General features: G+C 42.5%; 1 protein-coding gene across 1 annotated transcript in view; it reads left to right on the forward strand.

Moving 5' to 3' along the window:
- gpc4 (glypican 4) overlaps positions 1 to 20,095 on the forward strand; it is a 46,189-nt gene that overhangs the window by 16,797 nt on the left and 9,297 nt on the right. Inside the window, exon 2 of the mRNA XM_014986879.2 lies at positions 13,311 to 13,469. Within this exon, the coding sequence (XP_014842365.2) occupies positions 13,311 to 13,469 (159 nt within the window). The remainder of the gene's footprint in view (positions 1 to 13,310; positions 13,470 to 20,095) is intronic.

The following is a 20,095-nucleotide window of genomic DNA, read 5'->3' on the forward strand; positions in this document are numbered from 1 at the left end:
GTGTTTGTGCAGGGTCCCTTGGTAAAGCACTTGGCCTTAAGTAAAGAGTGTTTTTCATCTTCTCCTTTAAAGTCTGTTTTCATTAGTGTGCCATGAGTCAGTGGAAAGATGGAGGCCCGATGTAGAGGAAGAAGCCAGGAAGGTCTTTTGTGCCCCGTTTTTCTTCCCCCTCCTCTCCCTCTGCTTCCGTCGTCTCTGGTGATAATCATGCTGCACTGCAACTTGTTCTTCCACTTTTTTTGTAAAATCGCCGCCGTTCTTTGCGAATCTTAAAAATAACAGTCCGAGTCTCTCGACTGCATAAGTCTCTTCGGTGCATAAACCTTTGTTTCTGCACCGAAGAGACCTTTGAGTAAAGTTTGAACTTTGATACTTTAGTAAAGCATCAAAGTTGAATGCGACGTTTAAACAAGATGCAGGACAAACACTGCAGTTATGAAGCTCAGACACCAAGAAAGGAAGAGAGAGAGAGACACACAGGAGAAGGTTTAAGATGACTTTTTATAGAGGATAACTAGAGGTGATTAAAAATATCACTAGAAGTGATTAAACTAAATCAGGTCTTATATTTAATACTTGTTCCCTCTACAGCCCAAGCTTCTCCTCGGTTTTCTTTTTAACTAGGAAAAGGTGAAACAAGTTGGCAAAGCTTTGTGTGGCGTTTACGACGTCCAGCCATCATCCGCTTTACAGCTGGACAGAAAACTCAGTTCAATATATTGTTACTTTGATGTGTTTAATGTTTGTTTTTTTAGTTCTCCAGAATCTAAACCAGGTGGGTACCGAGTTGGGTATCTAGTGACTAGATACCCACCAACTTAAATGACTTAAAGTTGTTTTAGTTAAAAATAAAAGCAATTCTCTCTCCTGCTCCAACTGATTATTGCACTTCAATTCATATTTATAGCGCTTTATTTTGATGACTGAGACGGTGATTTAGATTAATCACAATTGTAGTAGCATTCTTTCAGGCAGCTTACTGGCAGTGTACAGCAACAGGTGGGGGAGGGGCTCTGCTGCATTAGTCTAAGCTCTATAGTCACTTTGTTTTCTTTGGCATCTCTTTTGCAGCAGGAAAGTTACACAGTCACAAGAGGTTTGGGATTTTCAGTGGTAGAAAATATTTTCACAAAGTTGCTTTTATTTCATTCGTTCCTTCTGGGAGTTTTATGAAGAACATATTGGGGCCATCTGGTAAAAGCTGATATTTTGTCAGAAAAATGTCTTAAAATGACAAGAAAAAAGTTTTAATGAGAAAAAAAGCTCGGAACCATTTGGTTTGTGTTGGAATTCTCACGCTCCTAATATTTCGACTTTATTCTTATTTCAACTTTGTCATGAAATACCCAAAAACATAGCCTGACCCTTATATTTTGTCGTAGAGTTGACCTGAATTCAAACTAGTCCAAATAAATGGAAGCTGTAGCCCCTGGCTTGTCAAACAAGATGGCGGCCATGGACGCGCTGACGTCACCTTGAGCTGTGGAAACCCAAGGACTGCATTAGTGGGAAAGAAAATCTAAACTTTTCCTCACAAAAATTGAAGCTTCATAAACCAAAAATTCAATTAATCGTCCAGTCCTAGAAGAGTATCATACATGATTCAGGAAAAATATGGAATTTTGGGTATTTTGTTGAAAATCCATTTCAAGAACGATTAAAAAAATAATAAAATTTGAAACCCTAATTTCTTTTAAAACTCCCTGGTTTACCTTAAAACTGGTCAATACCAAGTGTGCATGTTCAGAGATTAGCTCCAGAGCAAAGTTTTGGATTGTGACTTGTTGGACTACTTGGAAACGAGCTGAAGCTGCAACAAAGCGGTGACCTGGGAAGTGGTGTAGGCAGGGAGCTTTTGTGTGTGGAGACAAAGCCAGAGATGCTGGGCCAGGACGGAGTGAGAGATAGAGAGAGAGCAGCGGGGCGACAGACAGACAGACAGAGGCCAGGGCAATGTTGTGGAATCTCCCCAGGGGCTTCTGGGTAAATGTTCATGGATGACGGCGTTGTGGAATTTCACAAATGGAGAGTTTTAATTGGCCTGAGGCCCCGACTGGTTTAGCAATCAGAAATGGACTCCGGTGGCAGCAGGCTCAGATTTATGGATCCCAGCGTGGGCATTGTTTGCTAAATTGACTGGCTTTTAGAAAGGAATTCATACACAGGAGGAAAAGAGGGAAAGATTTGGCAGAGATTAACATTTTAATGCGATAATTCTTCACTCTGAAGTCCTCGTTTAAAAAAAAAAAAAAAAAAGCCATATATAATGCTGTGGAGCTTAATGAGTCCTGCTTTGTGACTTATGGTACAGAAGTTGACCCTCTTTCTTTCTTTCCTCCTTTCCTTCTTTTTCATGCTGTGTAACTCTGAGATTTAATATTTTAACAGCTGTATTTTGGAGCGGTTTTGATTTATTCAAGGAAACAGATATTACCCAGGATATTGTGTTGGGCTGTTAAGCTGAAAACATTCACTGCTCTAAAGCAGAGCTTCCTGACTCATAAAGGGATTGTGGGCATTGTTCTGAGTGGCATAAATCTCTCATGTCATAAGCAGAGCTCGTGCTTTCAGAGCTCTCAGTACTACTGAGGGGTTTCCTCCCTGGCTTAGATCTTTTTATTTATGGGACTTGCTGATGCTCGGTGCAGTTGTTCGTCGGCGTTAACCTCTGACTCATCTGGGGAATCATGACTCGTATCGGCACCAGGGCTCTGACTCATCGTGTAAGCCACACTCAGCTGACTGCATGCAGAATTTTATGGCAAAACTAAGAGGCATAGTTCATGTTTAAGGGGATTTTCAGGATTCATAGTAGCATCAACCCCTCCTGCATGTTGGGTCAAACCACTTTGGAAGAGCTTTAAGACGTAGTCGGGTCTGTTTCTGGTGCACAGGGCACTGCAGGTCTTCTAGCTGCGTGAGTTGCTGTCTTTTTAGATGATTTAATCGGCTCAAACCTTTCCGTTATCATGTCCGAGCACGTCTCCTGGTCTTTTAGCGAGAGCAGGAAGCAGCCGCTCTGCTCAGAGAGCTGTAAGCAGCTGTTTAAGAGCTTTAGCTGTTCGTTGCAGCCACACAACCACAAACAACTGGTTTAGAAAGGGTCATCTTTTAAAGTAGGGAAATCTCTGACTGTTTCATACCAAATCCAAGATTTCTCATTGTTTTTGTCTTCCTTTCTTAAAATGGCAGAAAATATTTTCAAAAACGTATTTTTATTTCAATCATTCTTTGTGGGAGTTTACCTGGATTCAAAGTCCAGCTAAATACATGCTGCAAAACAAAATGGCTTCTCTCTGGGCATGTTGACATCACTCTGAACTATGGAGGCCCAAGAAGTGCATTGGTGAAACAAAAATCCACATTTCCTACATCTCTTTATAAATGACAATTTCAGATAAGAATCGATAAGAATCGATAAGAATCGATTGTCCCGCCCCAGACCAGAGAACAGACGCACCAATAAAAGTTTTGAGGCCAAAATCCACTTTAAGTAAAGCTGATAGCAAATTTAGCAGATTCTGACCTTTCTTTGTAGATATAACATTAGAAGATGAATATAAAACTGCATTTAAAATGTTTTCCTAAGGATCCTTATACAATACCTACATATCTCGAGCAGAAACGTTTTCCCATGTGTGAAAATAGTCGCTGTATATCAGGAATTTAGTGTTAAGATTATATTTTAAGTTTTAGTTTGGAGCTTAACTTTGCGATTTTCCTGTTTTGTAAGCCCATCACAGCAGACCCTGACGATAGTTAAAACACCAAAAATGCCTTAGAATGCATGAATGCCTACAGTGGAAACTATTAGCATTACCACAAAAGCTAACGTGTACTGTCTTAATTATTTTTGCTCTTTGGGGTATCAGCCAATCAGTGCAAAGGAAACTTATTGGAACTCCTTGATTGGCTGCTTTACAATAACGGGTCAAACATCATTGGTTTTCCAGCTTCTCAAGCTTCCTTTTCTTTTGAATATTTCAGGTAAGCTATATGAAGAAATTTGTAAATTAGCAAAGTTTTTGCAGATAATTGTAAGTTTCATGCCACAAAGACTGAACTGAACTATGAATTCTCTAACTAGTATAAATCTGTGTGGTCTCTAATTCCAACTTAAAGACCTCACTGATGCTTAAAATGTCTTAGTTTGAGTCCTTTTCTCTCTGTACTTGTGCCCAGAGTGTGTTTTTATCAGAGTGATGGCTGCCAGCTGTTGGGTATATTGCGTCCCCTTATGGTACTTTCTGTTTCCCAACAGCTGGTGACAAAATGGCGATGAAGCTGAAACTCGTCCGATTTCTGCCACTTTAACTTCTCTTGTTTCAAGTGGATGGAGGGCCTAATCAAAGAATTTGTGATTCTAGTTTCTTGAACTGTTTTGGGATGTGGATTTGACCTACTGTCCAGCAGTAATGATGGGTGCGTGTTTGTAAGCAGGACACTGGTGCTGTAGCTGCACAATCAAGGTGTGAAACCGCAACAATGAGTCTGCTCAGGACGGTCGGTCTATTTTCAGCCTGCTAGCTTGTTTTCAACAGCTGTAGGTCAGTGAAGAATGGGTTCTGCTTGTGATCTGCTGCTGTTCTGAAAACCTTATCTATACCAGGGATGTCTGGCTTTGAAAGTTGTGCGAACGGCACGGCAGCTCACCTGAAATCTCTCCACAACCAGATCTATAGAAGCATTACAGCTTCTTTAAGCTAATTGTACATCGGGGATTTTGTTTTCTCCCCAAAGAAATTCCTAAAATTCTGTTTGCAGGTAGAAACAAGTTAATCAATTTGGTGGGGAAAGATTTTTTTTTTGCACTGTAGGAGGGCTGGGCAACATGGCTGAAGAACATGTCCCAATACAAGCATTTCATATCAGTCTATCAATGATTATCGATTTGTTTTTTGTTTCAACTATCTGAGATACTGCCAAACTAGTGAAGTGACCTTTCCTCTATTATCCACAATTTCCTCTTGAGCTGCTGTTCTCATTTTTAACTCCACCCTGAAGAATCGAGATTTCCTAGTCGAGCCTACCAATTGCCTTAATTTCTTATGACAAATTCGTTAATTGCCCACAATCCGAATGGATGCTAGCAAGTTTGATGATTTCAGTTCTTGCGACTTCAGTGTGAACTCTTGTTGAGCGGTTTCCTGTGCGAGTCGGTGTGTCAGCGAGTACGCGGCCATAAACACGTACGTTTGTGCAAACGTCCGGTGTGAGGAGTGAAGTACATCCAAGTCTGTTGGATCAATATTAAACTGCTAAGCAACGTACTCAACAGGTTGTTACTAGCTAACCAGATGGAGAGTGAGTTAGTTAGCTGATGCCACCAACCTTGCTTTAGCTGACCATGAGAAGTTGACCGGATAAAGCCTTACCTTTGACCGCCAGAATACGGCGCAGTTCTTGATCCTGGTTCAGTGAAGCGACCAAACGTCTACCGGACGTAGATGTATCTTGACAATACTTTTGTTCCCAACTCTTGACTTTGCTGGTGCCGTGCTCCAAACACCATTCCCTCCGCTCTGTGTGTAAACACAAGGTTTTCCCGAAGCTAAACATTAGTCATAACCTAAATGAGCTAAGGAGAAATCTTCGTCAGCCTGACTTGTCTGTGCAGGTTCTCAACGCTTGACTCTTCCTTATGTCACCTGTAAATAAACCCACGCAAAACTCCAAACAATCACTTAAAGAGCAAAGTGAGTCATTTAGTCAGGGTTTTGGAGAACTAAGCGGGGGCAAAGTTAACCTCGTAAAAGGACAAACGGGAAAACGGCAGTGGGCGTTTTATTTTCTTTTTTATACATACCACTTTATTGAAGCACATCATTCAGAGTGAGGAGTTCCCCTCCCAGCACATCTTGTGTCTTTTGGACTTTTTCTATGCACTGAAGCCTAAAAAACTTTTGTTCTGGCTGGAACAGCTGGACACGTATCATATATAAAGCGTACAAAGAGTAGGTGGATGTGTTGCCCTGCCCTGATTGCTACCATACGAACAACATCGGGTTTAATTGTCTGTTTTCATCCTTACATGATTCCAAAGAGAACAGGAACATCAGAGATTTAAACATCACACTCAATAGCTGTGTGATGAATTGTTTTTTCTAGTTCTTCTGTGCATTTCCAGCAGTGATGCTCGGTTGAGATGAGCATTAATGGTATTTAGAAGGCTGCACTTAGTGAGACTGAAACTGCTGCCGGTGGCCTCAAGCGGGAGTCTGCGGTCGCACCGAGCAGCAGAGCGTGAATGTTTGAACTCCCCCGTGTGCGCTTTCGTCCTCTAAATAAAAACCGAGCTCTTACCCAAGCACAGGAATTCTTTTAATGGGGTTAGGGTGCAATGGAAATAGATTTTTCTCAACTTTCTGCTAAAAAAAATCAGCAATACGGAGGGGGCAGTAGCTGTCACTTCATTATATTTTTCTTTGGAGCAATTTGTCAGGATATGAAAACTTCTTATGCAAGGCCATTTCTCTAGTTTTCTAATTAAACAGAACGATGCTGCAAACTCTTTGGATTTAATTCAGCGTTTCGTTGCCAACGACTACAGCATAATTGGTTTTCCAAGGAATTAACAGTTGATAAAAAGCCAAATTAGTTTAATTTTGGTTTCTGTCAGCTATTTACTGAGAAACCTGATCAGATTTTTTTTCCCAGAAATGCTTTTAACAGAGCAACGTGTGAAAAAACATAATTTTATTTTAAATATCGGATGAAAGAAACTTTTTTTTTCTTGTTTTTGGGTTTGTAACCGTGATAAAACAGGAAGGAGTAATTTTTCATAACATAGGCACCTTATCTCATCATGTTTACACCTTCCAGCCCCTGCTTTCTGCCCGTAGACAAAAAGCTGATTTTTGTTCTCTCAGAGGATGTCACGCTGATCAAATCTTCACACCTCAGAGCTCATCAGCGGCGGCAGCAGCAGCGTCCACTTCTCTGTTCAGCGCTTCTGACTCTGTGAGACAGGATGTGGACCAGAGAAGGAAGTCAGAGCCGTCCTTTAGCCCGTCTGATGATTTCTCCCCCTTTAGACGGAGGAGAGCAACAGGAGCTGCAGATTTACAGCTGTGGAGATGGCAGCAGTCCTCCTTCACAAGCTTCAGCTGGGAGCTTCATTATAATTGCCAATTATGTAATTATGTCTACCTCTTCATTCTTGAGCTGTTTTGGATACTATGAGCTGCTGAACATATTTTCTACTTTCACAGATGACTCGGAGGAACGTGAATTATTAATATTGTTATTTTTAATCAAATTGCACCATCTTCTTCTATGTCAGATGACATCTAGAGTTGATGTGTTGGTAATGAATTTGCTAATATTTATGGAAGCTGAGAAGGAAGGCTTCAGCTATGTCCCCACTCCAAACAGCAGCTGCTTTTCCATTACAAACGTGTGCAAATCTTCGTCAATGTTCTGCTACTGTCGGGGAAAACAACATTTTCCGACACAGCCGCATTAGATATATTCATAATACGGCCATCTATCTGACACCAGAGGAGACATTCAGGCGTTGGAGCAACAAGACCCACCAGCTTGGGAGCAGCTACCTATGCAGTGATTTGGGAATATTGTATTTACCAATTTTGCAGAAGAGCTATGGTTTCAACACGTTTGAATGACGCACTGCTATGAGAGCTCTGGCGGGGATCCACTTCCTGTCATCGTCTTTGTAGTTTTCACCTGTAGTAACATCCGACTGTTGTGTGATGTGAAAAAAGTGTTTCCGTTGCAGTTCTGCCAAATGAATCTATTTGGATACGGCTGAAGAACCACCTCAGCCTAGAACAAAAACTTGTTTAATTGAAATTGCTGTATGTCCATAAAGCACATTTATTTTTGTAATTTCAATTTGTGCAATTCTGTGGCAGCTACTGACTGCACAGAGAGAGAGAGATTTGATTTGATCACATGTAAGAGCACAAATATTCTAGTCTTGCCAAAGATTGTCAATATAATTCAGCTCTGGACTTTGACTGGGCCATTCTCACTGGTTCTGCTGCAGCCCTGGCTGTATGTTTGGGGTCATCGTCATCTCTGTCCATCTTCAGGTCAGTTCTGACCAGGTTCCTTGTCTCTGCTGAATAAAACCGGCGCTATCGCCATGTTTCACAGTGACGGCGATGCGTTCAGGGTGCTGTGGAGTGTTTCCAACCACCCGTGATGTTTTGGATGTCTGCCCGTAACTTAATTTCCTCCTGAGACAGAGGCACCGTCTTTCACATGTCTGCCGTACAGGCAAGCAGAACTTCTTAAGGCTTCCATTTTGCAATAAAATCTAAATTTGTGTAATTTCTGCCGCCTCAGCTGTTCACCTCTGCAGCCCTACTAGCTGCTTTTGTCAGTTCAGATAAAGTCCGTGTTTTTTAGGTGTGCATTACTGATTATCAAACTTCGGTTCACTGCAGCTTGTATCTGATTTTATTTGGTGGAATAACAGTAGAGGGGGGAAGAGTACAAGAGCAGGTCCCATTTTTAGGAATTTGTTTTTGTAGGGAATAATGTTGAAAACAAAAGTGTCGATGAATCTTTAAAAACTCTTCAGTTTCATGTAAAATTGAGGCTTTAAAATTTCAACATTTTGGTTGTAAGGGCAACTTACAACCAAAATGTAAGTTGACCTTAAATACGTCGACTATTTAATCTCGTATTCAGAGTTTCAGATTCACTTTATTTTGGTAAGTTAACATCATTATTAAAAAAAAAATACAACTTTACATTAATTTAAAATAATTTACTAAAAGCAGGATAGGAAGCCAGGGTTTATACTTGCTCACCATTTATATGCTTTATGTATTTCTTTTTCCTCTCAGGACTTTTCTGTCAGGCAAAAGTTCGAGCCGCACTCAGACATCTTCACTGCGTTCTGGGACTCAAAGCAGTTGATGCTACCGCTAACTAGATGCTAATGTACCCTCGTCTGTCGTGGGCGATGGGGAGGGAGCTACGGCAACAGCGACAGACCAAAACCCAACACACGGGTTGCGACAGCGTCTAAAGTTGAACATTTTTCAAATTTCTCGTTATGTCGCTAACCCATGTTAGCACGTCTACGTGTACAAGTGCAAAACTTTGTATTGATGAATGTCGTGGGTGTTTTGGCTGGAGGAGGGAAAGCCTTTGTTGCCTCATCATGTATGTAATATAGAGAGGGAGGGAGAGACGTCGCCTCCCTTGTGTGTTGAGCCCAAATTTATCGACAGTTGTCTGGACAACGCTCGTTTTTATAATTTTCTCACTTCCTTTGCCAAGCCGTACAGGATGCATTCTGTGCAACACAACAAAAAAAACCTTTAGGCTCAGCATTATGGTTGTAGGGAGTCGGACGCTGTATGACAAACACAAACTAACCAGAAGACTTTAACAATTTTTGCTATGCTTGATTGTAATTTAGCAGAATCACACAACCATCTCTTATATTTATAATTTTTCGCTCTTAAATTTCAATTAAGGCATCATTAAGAGGTCTTAACGTCTTTAATGCAGATGCCCTGTTCTGTTGATCAGCTTTTTAAACGAGCCAAAATGCAAATATTTCCTTGTGGAATATAGGAGCGGACATTTATCATATAGGTTATCATTTACCGTGATCAATTTCCCATCATGATAAAATAAGTTTTGATTTATCATTGTCATGAAAAATTCCAATTTAATGACGCCTTAAAAAAATTCACATGGTCAGAATTGTTAGTTTTTACTATTTTTGCTACTGTTTTCTGAATGAGAGAATCAATAAAATTACTAATAAATTTCTAAAATGATTAAATACAGTTGATGTGAGCAGCTTTGTCCCACTTCCTCATGTGACTTTTTGTGTTTGTGGAGGTGTGATTGCTGTGTCATACAGTCACTGTCTTGCATTTACCTAAAAAGAAAAAAATTATCGCAATAGTACCAGAAAATATCGCAATTGGTAGTCCTTAACTTTCTGGCATCAACTCTGTGTGTGTTTCCTCTCTGTGTGTGTTGGTGGGTTATTGTCGTGATTGAAGCACAAATTACCTTGCACGATGGATATTCTGTCTGGCAGGGTAGAGGGGGGAGGGATCAGAGGACACAACGTCTCTCAGAGGAGTTGCTGTTGACCCCTGACCCCTCTGGTTGAACCTGCAGGGCGGTGGGCACTGCGAGGTCCGTCCGGTTCGGGGGGCACAGGATGGCAGCCGAGGGGTGTGAGGTGGTGAAGTGTCTAATCTTTTTTTTTTTGTCTGCGGGGCGTTTTCACCCCCCCTTCATCCTCTTCCTCCTCCTCCGCTCTTCCTCTGAGAACAGAGTTTGAGCGACAGGACAATGTCAAAGGGAAGTGACTTATTTTATGAGCCGTTTAACGGGGTGACGCCACCCCCCCCACCCCAACAAAACAAAGGAGATGCGGCGGAGCAAATGAACGCCTCGACACGTAGTCGCATGTTTGTCTACAGCAAGCCGGCGTCTTGTTCGCCGTGCCATAAATGGCACTTTTCCCTCTCCTAAGTGACACCGGAACAATGCCGGGGCACTTTGTCTCGTTAGTTCCTAAATTACTGGGGAAACCAGAAAGCGGGAGCGAGAGAGACCCTCAGCCCCCGAAGGGATTCCTGTAGTAAACCAGAGAGCCGGTTCAGACATCACACAGGACTATTCATGTCAGAGGCGGTTCACAACAACTGATGCATTAACCAAAAAAAAAAAAAAAAAAAGACTTTGAAGCTGAAATATCGGCATGATTTTTTTTTCTTTCTCAGAAGACCTGTTATTATTTCATTCTGAGGGGAAAAAACCAGTTCATCTTCCAGTCTTACCTCGTCAAGAAGCGAATCCTTTGAGGTAACAGTGTCACATGTGTGCAGACATTCCTGTGAAATACTGACCATCTCAACTTTTATTTGTGTACTTTGGTAACTAGGGCTATTTTCCACATGGATATAGCCTTTGGATTGTGCGCTTTTGCTGTGGGCAAGCAGGGGGCCCCGCTAGAGGAGAGACTGGCTGGCTGTTTCACCTAAAACTCTTAAGTGTGTGTGTGTGTGTCCCTGCACCTCCAATCAGGAGTGCACAAAGAACCGTGTGTCGAGTAGTGATGTGATGTGCGAATGTGTTTTGGTAGGCGCTGCCAACTGTGCCGGGGTGTGTGTGTGTGCGTGTGTGTGTTGGAAGCAGAGGGATGGGCCTGAGGAGAGCTTTGAGAGGGATGAAGTGACTGGAGGCTTTTTTGGATTTGGTCCCAGACTGAGGGGTCCAGTTCGTGGCGCCATGGTGCATCCCTCCCTCCGCTCGGCTGTTTGGATACTTGTATTGCTGGAAGTTGTTTAAAATCCTACAAAGTGGTATTAGAGGAAAACCAGAGAAATTACATATATATGTGTACATGCCTTCTCTGTCCAGGTAGAGACAACATTAGTTTAATCTACAGGATCTTGCAAAAATATCCACACCCCGTTAACCTATTCGCGGTTTTTTGAGCTTCCAACTACAGATGTCAGTGTGTATTATTGGGATTGTGTGACACAGAAACGCAGCTTGAATTAATGGTGAAATGTAAGAAAGTGAAGAGTGTCTTGGATTTGTTTTTAATAGATCTCTATTTATGCTGACACAGCTAAATGAAATCTAGTGCAACCAGTTGCCTCCAGATTAGGGCTGCAACTAACTTTAGTTATCTCCTTTTTTTTTTCTATTGACTATTCTGACGAGTCAAATTAAAAAATTAAGCAAGTGTGTGTGTGTATATATGTAATATCCACTTTTAAATTTCATTATTTTTTATCTTAAAACTGGAAGTAAAACGCTGTTTCTACAAAAATTACAAGTAATTTCCTAAAGTAGAGATTTCTTATTTTTCTCCAAAAAAGTTTTGTGACATTCGCGGTCGTCAACCCGTTTTATTTGTTCTGTCCTGAGAGCAAAATGTTCGTTTTGGTTGTAGAGGTTGCAGACCTCTCCTCTAAACCATAATTCTTTCCAGTAAAAAAAAAAGAAAAAATGATGCACCACTTTGTTTTGCTCCGTCATAAAATCCTGTGAAGTTTTTCCTCGTAATGCGACAAACGACGTAGAGCTTCAGAAGCTGACCTAGAGCCAGATCAAAGGAGGACAGTGTTGCTTTAATACGGCCGAAACACGCCAAAGCATCAAGTCATAAAAACGTTGTTCCTGCAGACGGCGAGCGAGAACAAGCTGGCGGGGGAAACCAAACAGATGGCTGGTGCTAAGACGCAGTGAAAGGATCCCTGTGTTCTCTGAAATTCCAGCAGCTACGTTTAAAACAAAACATTATTCCAGCTGTGCCGCTACGTTCGTCCTCCCGTGAACCTCTGTGCGGGTCGACGTTCAACTCGAAGCGGACGACTCATTCGTGGTCAAACGCAGTATTTACGTCGAGACGTAGCAAAACCATTGCGCAAAACGGTCTCTGGCTCCAGTTTGTTCCCATGTCAATACAAATGTTGACCATTGATCAGTGGGGGGAAAAAAACATTTCTGCATTTCTGTCTGCCAGCAGAGTGAGAGTTTAGTTGTTTTTTTTTTGTTTGTTTACAGAAACAGATTAGAAGAGCTAACAGTCCATGACCCGAGGGCTGTTAGGAAATCTGACACATTGGCCTGTGGAAGATATTTTTAAGATCTTGATTTAATGGATGGCAGTCGAAAGCCAAAAGCCAGAGATGGTGGGAAAAACTAAGCATTTAAGGTACAAGCATCTCAATATGCCTGAGGCTGAAATTGGACATCTAACCTGCAAAGTGGGTGAGGAGTTAATCCAGAGAGCTCTCTTTAAACCTGTTTCAGAAGGACCCAACACTCAGAAAAGAGCTCCAGCACTAAACTATCAATCAAGACTGAGGAGGGCCGGGATAAGAGGCCTGCTCTGTGAAGTGGGCCAGCTTAAGGCTGCTGTGCTGAGTGTTACAATTAGGAGCGTTGAAGGGGGCTAAACAGCCAAGGTGTGTTTGATTTGGTGAAGGGTGAAGCCCCTCACCTAGCTCCTTGAAGTCTAGACCCAAAAAAGGAATCTAGACCTATTTGTTCCCCACTGAGTTGTCTGTCTCTTTTTGTGTCTGTCTTTGATTTTCTGTCCATCTTCCTGTCTTTGTCTCCTGTCTTTTTGTCTTCCTGTCTGTCTTTAAAATTGTTAATCAGTCATTTTGGATCAGGCTCAGATACAATCCCTGGATTGGATTTTTTCAGGCCTGATCTAAACTCCGTTGTAATGTGACAAAAAGTTAACAGGTCCAAGACGTATGAAAGTGTTTGTTCCAGACGATGATTGGTTGAACAGAGTGTGTTGTTGGTGTCTGAGTCTCACTGTAGCGTCTGGTGTGTTGCAGGAGCGCCGCTGAAGGTGTGTCCGCAGGGTCTCTCCTGCTGCACGGCCGAGATGGAGGACAAGCTGAGCCAGCAGAGCCACACGGAGATCAAAGCTCCCGTGTCCCGGCTTAGCACCACCCTACAATCCACCTTCAAACAGAGACACGACCACTTTGACAGTAAGCAAACACTCTTACACAAACACACACACTGCGTTTACACCAGCAGCTTGTTGGCCCACTGCGCGCCACCGTCCCTGTGTTGCGGTAGTCGTGCTGAGCGATTTTTGAAGGACGCCTCCACCTGCCAGCCCACTTCTCAAAGACAGTAGGGTCTGTGTTTGCTGGCCTGTCCACCTGTCTCCCACCGTCTTACTTCCAAACCCCCCTGACCCTAAACGTCGTGCCGACTTCCCTTCTCGTCTCTTCCCTTCCCTTCTCTCTCCAGAGAGACTCCAGACGGACCACACACATCTTCAGATTTTGTCTTGCCTGTACTTCCTGTTCCTCCGCCTGTAAATATCGGGATCGGGTTTCGCCTGCCGAGGGCCGGTGCGCATGGGAACACGCCGCAGCGCTGACTCACAGAGGAAGCGGCTCGGCTCCGAAAACCCCTCCACCCCCAGCCTTTACCCCCCGCTGCATCGCCGTGGAGTCGCTCCGACGACAACGACGAGGATCCCAGTATGACTGACTGGAGAACAGGGGAACACATTTGATCTCTGGCGCTGGAATTTGGCTCGTTAAGGGGAACACAGTTTGGCGGAGTGTTGTGTGCGCATATGTTCCTGCGCGTTTGCAGATCAGGGACCTCGGGATCTCATGTGTCTGTGAAAGGCAGCGAGAGATGGTCGGTAACAGGGAGCTTGTGTATTGCAGCCAGATGTTAGGAGGAATGTGACGTGTAGGAATGCGGCGGCTCGGCCAGTCCCAACCCTCCTCTCCTCCTCTCCTGCTGCCCTATGGGCCCATCTCATGCCTCTCTCCTAAGCACCCACCCCCTTCTTCATTTTTTTTTTTTTTTTTTTACCCTTTCCATCCAACTTGTTCAAATTAAACTTTACACTTCGTGTGTTAATGTATGCTCTCCTGTCTGCGTCCTCCACCCTTCTCCCTTCGTCTTCTGGCAGTTTGAAGGAATATTTTAGGCCTGACTTCACTGGCTGATCCATCCATCATTTACTGTGTTAATAATTTGTCCAATGAGAAAATAACCTGATTTATTGGGAAACCCCCTACGATGGGATTCAAAAGCAGATGTCAATAGATTTCCTCTCGACTTTCCCCTGAAGCTGCTGTGTGTAACTTGTATAAGAAATGAGGCTTTTACATATTTATTCCTCTCACTGCTTCTATTGCCGTTTGAAAAGATGCACCGCTTCTGGTCAAAAACAACCAATTACAGCCAGGAGGAGGGTCTCCACGCTGTCAATCAACCTTGTGTACGCGTTGATAAATGTACTATTGGCAGATGAACGGAACAACTGTCTGCCATCATCGGTGACCATGCTAAGTAGCGTTAGCATTCATAGCAAACTTAGCTTTGTTGTGCTACTCGCCATAGAGTGGCAGAGAGAAAGCATTGGTGTGTGAGTAGTGATTGGCAGCACTAAGGCCCGCCTCCTGGCTCTGATTGGTCCTTTCTAGTTGGGACTGGAAGAAGGCAGTGGAGCTTATTTTTAGTTTAGTTTTTATACAGATTATCTATTATACCGTACTGTCACGACATGCTGACAGGTAAAAAAAAAAATATATATATATATATACACCTACTAACTTATTCTAGCTTTTTTTTAATTTCATGTAACTTTTATTTAACCAGGTAAGTTGATTGAAAACTAGGGATGTGCCGATCAGGTTTTTTCCTGCTGATACCGATCACCCATGAGGGCCGATACACCGATACCGATCACCGATACCGATCACATAATTATTATTTATTTATTTTTTATCATAAACACTACCGGTTACATTATGTGGAAAAAGGAACCATGAATTCACCTTAATTTAGACAAACACTTGTTTTTAATAACTTTTTCCAAGAAGAAAACTAAACAAAACAGGCTTTGTGCAAATTGTACTGGTATTGATAATACTATCTTTAACAGACTGATAACATATGAAGGCTCTGAAGAGGCTAAATAATGCAAAGAGCCAAAATAAAACCTCTCAACATTGCCAAGAAGTTCAAGTATAAAACTTAACATTCAAAGGCAAAAACAGGATCCATTACAATAAACAATCCAGAGTTACTGAATGAAAACTTCCTGATAGCATGGCGGCTAGCTGATTACTGCTAGCTCTGATTGGCTGTTTCTGACTGAGCGGAGTAATTATGCAGAACAGGGAGGAGATCGATTATTTTTTTAGAGATTATCTGTCTCATGTTAGGACAGCGAAAGTTTTAATATGTAGGTAAAATGTATTTTTTTAAGTTGGATGCTGCAGCTTTAAGCAGAGGTTCGGTGTGAGAGTCACTACCAGGTGGAGCAGAAGCGAAGCTCCGTCTGTCAAATATTACTACCTGTAGCGTAGCAGCGGTTCAACAGCGAGAGCAGAACCAGCGTCTTACATCGCAGCTCGAAGACTTAAATAATTTTGCGGGTTATTTGTTTAGCTTTCTGACCGTCATGCTAATCCAGGTGAGTGTTTGTAGCTGTGCGCTGCTTTACCTGCTGTCTGATCCTCCGTATGTCTTTTTTACTGCAGTGAGCCTCGATGTAGCCAAACTCCGTCAAGTATGGCATTGTTTTTATGTCGTATTAGCTTCGTTGTGTTGATGCATTTTTGACGTGCTTCAATTTTCCCCACAACACGCAAACTTCCCCATTCACTCAGTGCGTTATAGTTCCACATCGCTTAGGATTTGTTGTTGCGCGTTTGCGCAGAGTGAAGGAAAGAGGAGACCAGCTGCACAAGCAGGCTGCGAAATGAGAAGCAGGTGATCGGTATCGGTAAAAGAGACAATGATCGCCGATCACCGATCATGCACTTTTTCACGAAAATCGGCCCGATTATGATCGGTGACCGATCGATCGGCACACCTCTATTGAAAACGACCTGTTGAGAAAACAAAGACATCATACAACAGAACATCACACTGCAGAAAACCAAAAAATATCGTAAAACTGAGGAAAAACGTAAAAATGCAATATTCATTCTGATTAAACTTACTATGATGCACCTAAGTCAACAGTTTTTAAAAGCAGGTACATTGATCATTCCTCTGTTTTTTACTGAGTTGATGGAGTTTCATGTTGAAGTGAGCGCACTGAGCTTTTGTAGGGGTTTTCCTGCAAGTTGTTAAATTCCTTCAGTGCAGCAAAATGTGACAACCTGGTTTCCCGGTGACTGGTTTTCATGAAGTGAAAACATGATCAAAATAGACCGTTTCTTTTAAAAAAAAAAAAAAACTTAAAACACCTTAAAATTTAAATAACAGAAGGAGCTTCTGCTTTTTTCTTTTTTTTTTAAACCTATGCGGCTTCAGCAGGAAACATTGCCACACTTTTCTGAATGCGTTCACTCAGCTGTGAACTCGGCAAACTTAAGCAAAATGATCACATCAGTTCTGTTGATTTGTAAGCTCTCTTCACATAAATCCTGCAGCGACTTATATAAACTAAAACTGACATTTGGTCCAGAATCAGAGGCAACTTTCGGCACTAAAGCCCAAATGGACATCCAGTCTCGACTTGTTGTCCAACACCTGTGCAGAGAGCAAAGCTCAACTACACAAAAAAGAGACGATTACAAGAAAAAAACAATGTTCTCATGACACTGTCGTCTGTATTATTACTAATAAATTGTGTGTTCAAGTGTTTAGCTGACTTTGTTTAGATTTAATACATCAGAGTCACTTAAGCATCTGTGTTTCATTTACAGCTAAGCAGGCGTGGGACCATACAGATTCTCATGGGGTGATAACCTCGTGAAAACATGGCCGAGTTTCAGAGTGGGGGTACTTGCATAAAATATCAACAAAAGTAAAAAAAAAAAGAAAAACAAAAGTTGTTCCCACTAAAATAACATTTTATTGCAGTAAATTGGATGCGTCTGTACCTAGCTGATTTTTAAGAATAGGAAAATGGCGACTAATGCTTGCTGGAAAAACATCGTTTTGGATCTTCTGCTGTTTTATCGAGTTGATATTTGCCAGAAGTTGCCAGTTTTAACTTACAGAAAGTAACAGCCATGACTGACTAGTAATGTTTCCAAACAGCTGAGTTCATCTGTGATGAGTCACGGGGGGAAATGTTGCAGTGCTCCTTTAGCCAGACGTCCAGCGGCATGCAGGCAGGAATGGATGATAAAGTTGTTCAAACGTGGCACGGCTTGGAGAGGTTACCAGTCTGGGGATGGGCGATATGGACTTAGAATTTGATCTGAATATTTTGTAATGCTACTGTGATAAAGATTGAGGGAAAAGAAACCATTTGGCAGTTATTACATTATAGTTTCACTGCACTTCATTCATAATGCCACACATTAAAAGAAATTCCCATATGGACGCTTCTCCAGGACGCCACTTACTTAAGTGTGATTTATATCTCTAAACTGCACGCAGTAACTCCTTTGGATCATATTTTCTAATTCACTGATATTTGTAAAGTTGTGGAAGTATTGATACTTCCACAACTTTGACAAGTTGTGGAAGCTACAACTTATCAAATTTAGTGACTTTTCAGACAAAAAAATCAGTTTTGGACAAAATTGTAACTGACCCAGTTGGGCTTTTTAAAGATCTGTGATCGGACAGATCGTGTCGCCTCTTGCAGAGTCGCTGATAAAACGCACCAATCCATAGGATAAAACCTGGAAATTCAAATACTTGAAATTGATCTATTTAATGACTCAAAACAAAAAACTAACAGAATTATTGTGCCGTAAACACGTTTTTTTTAAAGCACTTTAAATAAGTTTTAGAAAAATCAGAGGAAGGTTTGAGACATAATTCGAGTACCGCAGAACCTACGGCAAAGCCTGTCACAATGAATCAATTAATTGCATGACAAAATAAAACGTGCTCAATAATTTCCGTTTGTCTGACTGTTTATTTTTCTCGTCTCTAGACCAGATGACTAAAGTCTTCAGTCTGGTGCATCGGTCTGAACTTGCCCCTTTTTGCAGAGACTTCAGTATCCATTTTATTTGTTGTTTCAAGTAAATAGTTTTTGTTTAATGGCATCTGACATATTCTAGTGTTAAGTTTGCTAGAAATTTAAATGTATTGATCTTTGAGAGGATGTCCTTACATTATTATGCCTTTATTGATATACAACTCCAAAATGGTCTCAAACCAAAATCATTTATCGCAATAATTTTGGAAGAGTTTATCATCCGCCAAAATTTATCGTGACAGACTAAACTACAGGATTTTTTCCCCCTCATTTTTCTGTTTTACTCCTTCAGTAAAACATTTGACCTCGGGCGAGCTGGAACGCCTGATCTGTCCATGTGTTGTAGCCAAGGATCTACATTTCTCAATAACAGTTGATAGCAAATACATGTGAGGCCTGATATTCCACAGTGACCCTTCACTGATGGACAGGCCTAACTAAATAAAGCCTCAGAGTTTGACAGCGCTGGGTTAGGTGCTAAATAAGTCAGAGGGGACGTGCCTTCCACATGTTTCAGCCAGACAGATGTCAGCTTTTGGTGTACAAGGGCCAAAACACTGAAGCTAAATAGTTTCGTTGAGTCCCTGCGGATTGTTTCGCTCCATTGGCTGCCGTCTCTTTTACCCGACCGGTCGAACTTGATTCCTAACGTCTCCCTCCAGTCGGGACAGTGAAAGTCTTCATCTCCAGAGTAACCCCGGTGGCGACGACACCGGCCAGAGCAGGAAGGGGAAGCGTGTTCGCATGAACACGGTTACGTGAAGGTGGACAAACTCAGGAAGCAGTGATTAGGTCGGCTCTCGTCACGCGCCCCAGAGCGAGGAGTCACAGCCAATTACGACCCGAAGCCAGAAATAGTTCTGCTCTGCTCCACGGTGTTTGTCCAGACCCTCTGTCCCTGCTGGACTGACCCCCGTCCGGTGGAGCAAGTCCATGTCTGGGAATTAAACACTTGGATTAAGACGCGCGCGCACGCACACACACACACGGAGCGGGGCGTTCCAACAGCAGGAGGGACGGAATCCCATCCCATCCGAAAAAAAGGGGGGGAAGGAGCTCAACGACTAATTGGCACAAATAGGATGCAATTACTGCCTGGACTGGGACTGGGAGGAGCAGGGTTTATAAGGCCACCAGTGGGTGGTGTGGTGGTGTGGGACAGGGGGGAAGTGGGAATCTCCACGCTGGAGGAAGTGGGAGGAGATGGGTCAGCTTCTCTATTCCTGTGATGGATCGTTGCTCGTCTCCGCTACATGCTGAAACGCTGACGGTCGAGGTTATATGAAAGAGGGGGAAGTGGAGGGGGTTGATACTCAGACGCCATTCCCCCCCACCCGTGCCCCCTCTCTATGCTGTTTGACCCTTCACCCATATTCTCTCACACTGCTGGCTGAGCCACAAGCACTGTTTTAATGGAAAAGCTCCTGAGCGCCTCGGCCTGTTGGCAGACGGCTCCGTGTCGTAAACTGAGTTTTAATGGCAGCACAAAAAGCCTGGTTAGCGCTGCTCATAGCTCTGACCAGAAGATCTTAGTGCTGACACACACACACACACACACACACACACACACACACACACACACACACACACACACACACACACACACACACACACAGTCATGTGTCTCTATTTTTGTGGAGACTTTCCATTGACTTTCATTCATTTCAGTAAAGCCTAACCCAGACA

Source organism: Poecilia mexicana, unplaced genomic scaffold (assembly GCF_051168715.1).
Source record: "Poecilia mexicana isolate PSO_F unplaced genomic scaffold, ASM5116871v1 scaffold_10, whole genome shotgun sequence".
Classification (NCBI taxonomy): domain Eukaryota; kingdom Metazoa; phylum Chordata; class Actinopteri; order Cyprinodontiformes; family Poeciliidae; genus Poecilia; species Poecilia mexicana.